This window comes from Oryzias melastigma, linkage group LG15, assembly GCF_002922805.2.
Source record: "Oryzias melastigma strain HK-1 linkage group LG15, ASM292280v2, whole genome shotgun sequence".
Lineage (NCBI taxonomy): Eukaryota > Metazoa > Chordata > Actinopteri > Beloniformes > Adrianichthyidae > Oryzias > Oryzias melastigma.
Genome location: NC_050526.1, coordinates 7901193 through 7911664, shown reverse-complemented (window position 1 = coordinate 7911664; position 10472 = coordinate 7901193). Strand labels below are relative to the sequence as shown.

The 10472-nt window shown below is 40.6% G+C and overlaps 1 protein-coding gene across 1 annotated transcript in view; it reads right to left on the bottom strand.

Annotated features, from left to right (window-relative positions):
• Window positions 1-2973: 2973 nt before the first annotated feature.
• Window positions 2974-10472, bottom strand: part of valopa (vertebrate ancient long opsin a) — a 33419-nt gene continuing 25920 nt past the window's right edge. Inside the window, exon 5 of the mRNA XM_024297772.2 lies at window positions 2974-4501. Within this exon, the coding sequence (XP_024153540.1) occupies window positions 4265-4501 (237 nt within the window). The 3' untranslated portion in view covers window positions 2974-4264. The remainder of the gene's footprint in view (window positions 4502-10472) is intronic.

Genomic DNA, 10472 nt, shown 5'->3' with positions numbered 1-10472 from the left:
GCTGTCCACGGCTCTGAGGAAGTCTGTGTGAGCAGCACAGAGGCAGGAAAACTCATGATAACATCCACATGTGCTGAATCAAACAGCTGACATTTCAAGGTACAACACTTGGTAGTAGAAAATTGTATACATATATGTTACCGTACAGCACATTTTAAGGACATACTGTACTATTGTGGGTCTCTAATCAGGCTTTTACTTAATCATCAAACTTTTGCTCAGACACTGCTAACAGTAACAACATTGACTTTAGTTAACAATTTCTATTAAAATTATTGAAAGGAGAACTCACAGATTGTGATTCTCTAGGAGATGCTGTTTAGTTGTAAATATAACTGCATATGTCAACATCTAACAACAAACTGTGACACTAACAGTGAACTGGAATGGGCTTTACATACGAAATGAATTCATATTTTAGATGGCTCCCTTTTTTGAACAGTCCCATAAATCTTTACATTTTTAGAGAACATAAAAGACATTTAGTAAGGCCCTGTATCAGACCACTGTCCTGTGCAGGGAATGTCCCGACTTTGCCCATCAGTATCTGGAATAGGCTCCAGCAGCTCTGTGACTCAAACTGGTTCAGAAAGTAAAGGATTAACATAAACTTAGTGATAAAACATTGTGTCCACATGTTCTTATTTTAGCCTAATCAAGTAGTTTCCATGAAGAAGGCTGGTCAACTGTAAAATATCAGGTCAATCCAGGATTAAAGTCTGTACTGTTGAATATAATGTACAGGAGAGGAGTTGCAGAACATGGATAATTGCTGCTATTTAAGCTCAGTACTCCAGTGGAAGAGTAGCGGCTGGGTGGCTCAGTGGGCTAGGTGAAGGGCTGGCACGCAGGAGCCCTGGGTTTGAGTCCCAGGGTTGTCCACTGATCCCCACCCAGATTGGGTCCTTAGTCAAGACCCTTGACGCTGCTGCCTAACTGGGTCCCTGTGCCCCTCAAGTACAGGGTTGTGTCAGGAAGGGCATCCGGCGTAAAAACTCTGACAAATCACTGATGTGAAACAGTGGGTGCTGTTATGCTGTGGTGACCCCGAAAGGGATAAGCCGAAAGTGAACTACTACTCCAGTGGAAGAGTGTCTTCCAAGTTGGGGACTTGATCTAGGATGCTTATTTATTGGCATTGTAGAGGAGCATGACTTCAAGTACTGGATAAAAGTTCAAAATGGACATAATTGGGAGGCAGTTGATAGTTTTGAATAGACATTTCAGAATGCTATCAGCTATAAAACCTAGCCTAGATAATGACCATTGTTGCCATAAATATCTAACGTGACCACAGAGATACAGATGTGGTTATGAACATTTTGTTTGAGATGCACTTCAGCTGTGTTGGGTTTTTTTCTGCACACTCTATGACTGAGATTACAGAAAAATCTGGAGCTTCTGTCATCAGACATGGCCTGGTGGTTTTACTGTTTACCCCTTGACACCATGTGTTACTAATTCATATTGTACCATTAAATACTGGACTCACTTCTTTGAAGAGAAAAACACTTAATAACTTTTTATTGTATAGCTGCTGGGTGGCTCAGTGGGCTAGGTGAAGGGCTGACACCCAGGAGCCCTGGGTTCAATTCCCAGGGTTGTCCACTGATCTCCACCCAGATTGGGTCCTTAGGCAAGACCCTTGATTCTGCTGCCTAACTGGGTCCCTGTGCCCCTCAAGTACAGGGTTGTGTCAGGAAGGACATCTGACGTAAAAACTCGGCCAAATCACTGATGCCAAACAGTGGGTGCTGTTACGCTGTGGGGACCCTGAAAGTGATAAGCTGAAAGTGAACTACTACTACTACTTTTTATTGTAAATAAAGTCAGTCATGAAGGGGTTAAACAAAAGAAGAACACATTTTCCTGATTTCATATGTTGAACAGGGTTGAAGGGAGGAACCCTTTTGGATTTGACTCGTTTGCCCAGCACAACCCATAAATACACATTAAAATCTTGATTGTGTTGTGCTTTAATAATCTAACCCAGATGTGCTCAAATCCAGGCTACCTGCTGCTTATTACTCACATTGCATCTGTTCCACAAATAAACAGCTGCAATGAAAAGGTTGTTTGGAAACGGAGCTGGACAGCAGCTCCTGAGGACAACTTAGACAGCCATAATTTAATTCTGAGTCACTTTCCTACTCGTTCTGCAAGCATGGGTCACAATCTGCAACAGCTCACACTGCCCTACTTCACTGCCTAATCCCATGACCCGATCACATTCAAAAGAGGATTCTAGCTTAGAAGAGCAAGGACAAGGTTTGATAGTAAGTCTATTTCTTAAAAAAATAAATAAATAGCTTCACTCTAATTGAACTATGTTTTGCTTGTTTTCAAAGTTAGGTGGAAACAGTAACACTCAGATGACTATGAGCTGTGGTCCATTGGAATCTTTTTCTTTTAACCTTTATTCTCAGTATTTCAGAGCCTTCTCTGCTGCTCATAATTAGCAAATTATTGAAAAATTATCTCCTGATACAGCCTCTGTAGTCAAATCAGAAAGACAGCTAGAATATAACATTGTTCCCTGTTGAATTTTCCTGGAAACAGAAGTTGCCCTGCAATGACCACAACATAAGACATTTTTGGTTCTTTTCTTGCCTTTTTCTTCATTCATTGTTGATGCAGTGCTATGAAGTGCAATCTTGGACAATCAGTCTACCGCTTTATTTGGTGCAAACCACCAAAAGGTCTCTCACCAGATTCGGTTGTGGCCTTCCCAAATGGTTTCAGTGCTGCATGTGACCTGGGACATATCCAGCTGAAGGAGGAGAGACCAAGCTTTTGAAATATACATTTAATCTGGGTGTCACCATCTTGAAATGCGTGGGTTATATCCATAGACTGTCTATGGTTATATCTGGTGGAAGTGTCAGTGTGCCAAACATGATTAAATTCCACTGCATAGAAAACAGACACAACACATGAATAGATGTCTTCCACAGAGGATCTCTGTGAAGCTTTTGACAGTGTTCTGATAAATACCCAGTAATAGTGAACAAACATGCACAACAATTTCAAGTAAAAAGACATTTCAACAATCACTGCTACTGTAGCTTATGCCAAAGTGCTAATATCTGGGACATTATTCATCTTAAATATTGCTAGTGACTTGTGCGTGTGATGGAAACACCCATTGCTTTTCCACATGGCTCATTAACAAGGCCACTCTTGTGCTGTTGGTGTTTATTGGTGCGTTATTTTGTCCCCACAGTGACTTATTGTAATATCAGTGTTCGGCTGAGTTCCTTAAGTATGTGTTATGCGTGTGCATGTGTGCTGCTTGTAAAACCTTCTGCTTGTTTCTGAGGATCCCCAGCTGCCACTTCATAAATATGTTTTCCAGGGCTGGAGGCTGCAGGAGAATGGTGCTTCTAAATCAACTTGACTAAAACTTGAAAGCTTTGACCCGCTCCAGTCTATGCAGGAAACAACACAGTGAAAATTTCTAAATTCAAAGACCGCCTTTGACGCGCAGAGATGAATGAACCTGCTGCCAAAAACAATACTGAAACAGCATTAGGAAGCAATGCATTCTCTGCAGGCGCCATTATGGGGCTTCAAAGAAGAAGGCTAGGACGACATGAAAGGCTGGATGCATAGTGGTATTTGAAAATACTGGCTAGTCCTCAACTAACTGATGTAAAGGGTTGCAGTTTTTTTTTTTTTTTTGCTGTTCTCTTTTTCCCCCTACTGAGATTTAAAGGCAGACTCTGTCAAGTTGAATGAAGATATAAACCACCCAGCCATCAATGATGGGAGAAGAATATCAAAGAAATTCTCACACAACAGGAGAGAATATCCAGCAAGGAAATATTTACAAGCCATCCAGCAGATAACCCTCTCCTGCTTTAGCGGGTCTTTTTAATCCAGACACTAATCGATCCTCTCTAGCCTCTCAAACAAATAAGAAAAAGATAAAAACAAAAAACAATTACATGAAGTTTTCTTTCTGTTTCTAAATGTGTTTCGGGGCTGTTAAACACCCAATGCTGTACTGGATGACATAAACGTGAACTTCTGGGGAGAAACAACACCTAGAGATGTATTTTAGTCAACATTATCCAAACCCTATCAACAACCACGTTGTTGTCCAAGCAACAACCTCACGATGCAGTCCCAACAGATTAAGGATCTTATGACCAACGCTATCTTGTGTCGGTTACCTGAATTTAACCGACATAATGGCGTCTGTTTTGGCTAGAGAATAAGTGTGACGTCATGTGCAGGAGCTGTGTTTAACTGAGGCTTACAGCTACAGTGGACACACTTTGTTCTCCGGTATAGGAAGCTGTGCAAATGAACCACAGTCAGTCTGGGAGTCGTCAGATCTGGGTGACGCAGTGCTGCCCATGGGGATGCGGGCGGCAATGGCAGACATTTCCCCCGTGTGACTCTCTGCCGTGATTCCAGGTCGCTCTGAAGTCTGGTTTAAGTTGCTCTCTGGGATGGTTCCCATTCCGGTGAAATGCTGAAGCAGACACTTCCTGAACTGAAGCAAAAGAAGAGGAAAGCAATTATTAATGAAATTGATGTAAACATGTTTGCCAAATAAAAATACACATCTTCAAATTATCTATCCATTTTGCTATGGGATTATATATAAAAATTGGCTTCAGTAGATAATTTCAGAGATTTCAGGGCTGCACGGTGGCGCAGTGGTTAGCGCGCTTGCCTCACAGCGAGAAGGCCCCGGTTCAAATCCTGGCTGGGACCTTTCTGTGTGGAGTTTGCATGTTCTCCCCGTGCATGCGTGGGTTTTCACCGGGGACTCTGGCTTCCTCCCACCGTCCAAAAACATGCTTCATAGGTTAATTGGTGACTCTAAATTGTCCCTAGGTGTGAATGTGAGAGTGAATGGGTGTGTGATTGAGGCCCTGTGACAGACTGGAGACCTGTCCAGGGTGTACCCTGCCTTCGCCCATCAGTAGCCGGGTTAGGCTCCGGCACCCTGAAAGGGACAAAGTGGCGAAGAAGATGAATGTATGAATAGATCATTTAATTTCAACATTCCTTTTTTATTAACCCTTGTGCTAGGTGTGTTGACGGTGAGAGTGGGGTCACCTGGACAGAGCGCTGAACTTTTTTTTTTCCAGAGATTTTTGGTTTTCACTAATGTTTTGGCAGACATGAAATCCTGTCCACCTTCATCCACATTTGTCATGGGATGAATAACACATCAATGTGAAGCTTGGCTCATCTGGACCCCATAAGAGAGCACAAGGATTAAAAGTCTTCCCAGTAGGGACAGGATGTCTATTATATTCCTAATATATATCTACTGTATATGTCTCTTGGACATGTTTGACAACACTATAATATTACTCTACAAGGGCGGGACTCCAGGATTTTTTCTCTGAGTAGCTTAGAGGTTGCAAGGATTTGCTGATTTGTTTCTATTTGAGATTGTATTTCTAAGAAGGAAACTAACAGGAAAGCATATTCATGAAATTCTAATTAAAACCAGATTTAAATTTACTGTCTTAATTTCAAAACTCTGAGCTTTGGCAACACATCAACCAATGGCATCTCCCACAAGCCTATTATTTATCTAATAGACATTGAGATCTATTAGATAAATAATAGGCCCAATCCAAATGGTTTTCTTTTCTCCCTACCCCTCCATGTGAAGGGACATTTGTAGTGGAAGTGGTGTCTGAAATATTTTTTTTTTAAAGATATCAGCCTCCAAGCAGAGGATGCAAAGCCCTCCATCACGAGGGAAAACCACATGCAGTGGAGGAGAAGCACTTTTCTTCACATGGGTGTGCTCTGATGTCTACACTTAAATGTAAGTAATGACTTTTTGTTGTAGCATAACCTTCTTAAAGTTATAAAACTGCTGTTGTTATGTATATTCAAGCACTGGAAGTTTCGTGCTAAAGCTAGCTGACCGGCAACCATAGACCCTTTTCATGAGACATTACACATCGCCGGTCATGTGCATAGTGGCTTCTGGTGTCTGTGGTTTAGAACAGCAAAGCTGACAGCTGAACGCTGTTCAAAGCAATTTTACGTGAATAATAATAGGTAGCCTAAACATTTGTAACTGAAATGTGTACAATATTTATTTTATAAATGTTCTACCTGGTTGTTTTGGTTTCCTCCTCTTAGATCGTTCGCAATGTACAAATGTTGGCAATCCTGTCTATTACGGGTGTGCCAAAACATCGATATTGCGATATATCGCGATATTTAGTCCTGCGATCGATTCTCGATGGGTTCTCACCAAGTATTGATATTATATTTTCATTTAAAGAGGCTGTAGCGCTGAGTGTCTGAGTCGCGCGCCGGAACTATGGGTGCGCGCTGCGTCGGACATTTAATAGCGACGCATGCGCTCGTTCGGGAGAAGCACCGGTGAGATACAGGCTCTGTAGCGCGTGTGTGAAGCATGTCTACCTGTCAGCATTTGTCATCCATCTGTAGGAGATCCAGCCGCTAAGAAGTGACTTTGTCTGAGCGCTAGAATGACAGCGATCACTTACTTCCTGTTTGCTGTGGGAACTGGGCGCGTGCTACGCAGTTGTCTGTGTACACTTCAGGGACCGTCGGTATTTTCGCTTTCATGCACTTCAATGTTTAACCTGCTGGTGTACGGTGTAACTTTGGTAAATTTATAATGTGACGTTTTCAAACAATGTAATTACTTGTTGCTAATGTTAATTTAAAGTCATTCTTAAATAAAAAAAACAGGATTTGATGTATGAACTGAAATTTAAATGTAATTAAAATAGAGTAAATTAATTCACAGTAAAATTAGGGAGGTTGCTAGTTAATTGAAGCACTTACAATTATATAAGTTAATATTGATTAAAGTTGTTTATTGCTATTCTGTAATAGAATTTGAATTTGTAAATATTTATTGCCATTATTATGTGTGTTTTAGGGTTTTTATCTATCGACTGCTGACTGACCACATGGAAAATAGATAAAGATTGGAAAAATAATCTCAAGTGACAGTCAGTCACTCACTAGTCAGTCATTCACTAATTGAACACTTTTAAAAGTTCGACCATAAACTGTGTTTTTGATGGACATATGAACCCCTCCCCTTTGTGCTGTGCCAACACTTGCTTTGTCCAGTAAATAATATTAGAAAAAAAAAACAAAAAAAAAAAAACTTTTTTTAATGTGAGAGGCAAAGAAAGTTTGCTTTGGTTTATTTAACAGTTTATCAGCCAAAAAATATATATCTGTAAATAGAAAAAGAGCAAAAAACAAGCATTAACTACAAAGACAACAATCCTGTCAGACCCTCGCGAGCGCTTTTTCCTCCTCCACCAGCAGCAAAGTACTTGCGCGAGAGACTGACTACTTCCGCGTGCTTGAGTGATGCCGCACGCGAGCAGAATCTCAGTGCGGCGCCGCTCTCAGCTCAGAAATGAAGGAGGCGCTGTTAATACAGACATTTGAAACCAAATAAAAAGTTTTCTCTAGTCCAGTGTTTCTCAATGATTTAAACGTTAAACGTATATCTCCTCAAAATATTATACCTTTATTATATTAAAGAATATTTGCAAAAAACCCTCTAAATAATCTGTTTTATTAATTTTCTTTTCTTTTTTTTTTAGAATCCTTCCAAAACCTTCAGACAAAGTAAAAACAAGTCTTTCCTTGTTTCCCTCCACAGTAGTGATGAATTCTGTCTTTTCTCAGAGATTCAGTTCTTTGGTTCACTAAACAGCTGCTCTTTCTGCTACAAAATGGATTTTTAGGTTGTTTTTGCTTTATTTAATTTATTATCAACTACTATGCAGGATTATGCACAAAATCCATAACTAATGTAAACATGTTTCTATTTGCATGTTTATATTCACATTCCCCCAGGGGGCGCGCCCCACCATTTGAGAAACACTGCTCTAGTCAGTCAGTCAATATGTGGTTTCTTCAGTCGTCTGTATCTGCTGTATGGTCACTGTTATTATTTTATTGATTTATCAATGATTGACTTTTTTTAATCAATTTTTTACATGTATTTATTTAATTACGTACTTTGTGTTAAGAATAAATATATTTGACAACATTGGAATGTTTTATCCACGCTTTTCTTGTGGAAATCCTGGTGCGGCCCAGCCTCACCCAGACTCTGCCTCCAGCGGCCCCAAGATAAATTGAGTTTGAGACCCCTGCTGTAGAACAACAAGTAAATTTATCCTGGGAAGTGATTAAAATGCATATGGGCAATGCAGCGATGTGGGTCTTTACTAGGGTTGGGCACCGATGGGTTCTGATGCGGTTCCGGTGCTACAGCGGTTCTTTTGTTTTGGTTTCGGTTCCAATTCGGTGCTTATTGCAGTACTTCAGTAATAAAAAATAATGCCTTTATCTTCCTAAATCCAAAGCAGAACGGCTTCAAACAAGCGCAGACTCCCTCCTGCCGTGCAGCTGTGCGCACGTAAAATAAAGCATAATATAAAACTACGTCTTAAATAAACTTAAACCTCCTTGAAATTTTAGCCTGACATTTTATTAAATTAAATCAGGAATGTGGCATTTATTTGCAGTTGTTTTTGGGCAAAAGCAATATTTTATTTCAATAAAATAAGGCGGAAGATAAATGTCAATCACACTGCTGCAAAGCGCAGCAGATGATGACGACCCGCTGTGGTGGTGGGCGGAGCCGAGCCGAGCTTTCTGCTATTAGCAGCCCAACAAGGAGGAAACGATTCATTGTTTCATTTTGGGATGGGGCTCCAGCGTTGTTTAAAAATTGCGGAAACTCCACTATTCACAGCGAAAGTCCCGCCCACCGACGTTGCGGAAGCCGACCATCTCGGCAGTTTTATATGAGCCCGCCCACGAACACAAGAAAGTAAATAGATAGGCTGAATCGTAAAAAATCAGAAGGGAGTACAAGTTATTGACATGTCCACAGGCAAATGAAACTTCAATGATCTTTGGAACCGAAATCCGGCACCGTTTGCAGCCGCATCTTTCGGTTTCGGTAAAACCGCGCAAATCATAACGGTTCCTACTTGGAACCGAACTTCGGTGCCCAACCCTAGTCTTTACTGAATGTATTAAATGTGGCCAACATGAATTTCTATCAGTTTTTGTATTTGATCGCACTAAAAATACGTGCAAATAACATCAGCCAAAAAAGAACCTGTTAGAATAATATCTACTCAAATGAAAGGTCGATATTTTCAATAGAACTTCAAATATTAAAGGATTATTCAAATTTGTATTTAGATTTGTGAACGCTCTAAGACTGGAAATGAAAATACAGTTCAGCAGGACACTCGTAAAATAAATATTCTATGGAAAGGTTACATTTTATTATTTACCTAAAAATTGTATCAAACAGCGTTCAGCTGTCAGCTTTGCCATTCTAAATCCGAACACCTGAAGCCTTTTCGGCCATTTTGTCTGATGTCACAGTGATAAGGGTCTATTGGTGACATAATCGAGCGGAAGTGGCGTCTGAATTCGGAGACACTATTTTTCCATAACTCTCCGTTTTGAGGGCTAAATGTAGGGGGTTGTTTACAACAGTGTTTTTCAACCAGTGTGCCGCGGCACACTAGTGTGCCGTGAAAGATGGTCTGGTGTGCCGCGGGAAATTAGCCATTTTCACATATCTAAAACATTTACCATCACTATGGTATCAGCTCTGTGTTCATCCAAACGGCCCTGATTTAACACTCAATAGTTTTGAATATGCAAGATGGTAAAATAAATATTTCTTTGATTCTATAAATGACCAATCAGAATGATGTTACAGCAATCCAGCCGCAAAACTAGCCTTAAACTCAGCTTTTAGAAAAGTCCCGCCCCCTTCAGCTGTCTCCGTCAATCATTGTTGGAGGCTTGATCACATGTCATCAATCTGACCAATCAGAAGTGGTTAACGTCCTCACTTCCTTGTTCTGATTCGGCTCTTATAGTCTCTCAATTCCAACTAAAATAACAGCTAAAGTTCGTGTTTAGCGGTGTAGCTTCCAGCGGGATCCGACATCAGACAGTTTAAAAAGTGAACAAAAGAATGAAGCTCAGAAACGACAGTATGCCGGCATCTGCGTGAGTTTATGCACTACAGCCCCCATGATGCATTGGGTTAAGTGCGCACGCTGAGCGCTGGGTGGAGGGGTAGGGGCTTACACGTTCAGCAGCGCAAGAGCCAAATAGGGAGAGAGATAGAGAGAAAACATCAAAACAAAATGTAAAGAAAATGAAAAGAAAAAGAAGATAAAAACTGGAATCATTTGACTTTTCTTGATAGTATTAAGGAACAGAGTCTGCAGGAAATATTCTATATGTATATATATCCTATATATATTTATGGCTCTATAACCAACCTTTCCAGACACCTGAGAACTGAGAGAATCTTCTCTAAAACTGAGCAGATCATCACTGAGAGAAGAAAGCAGATTTATAATTTAGCTGTTTTGGCTGGGCGCACACACACAACACACGTTTAGAGGCAGAGGTAGGAGGAGGGCTGGTATATATATATATAT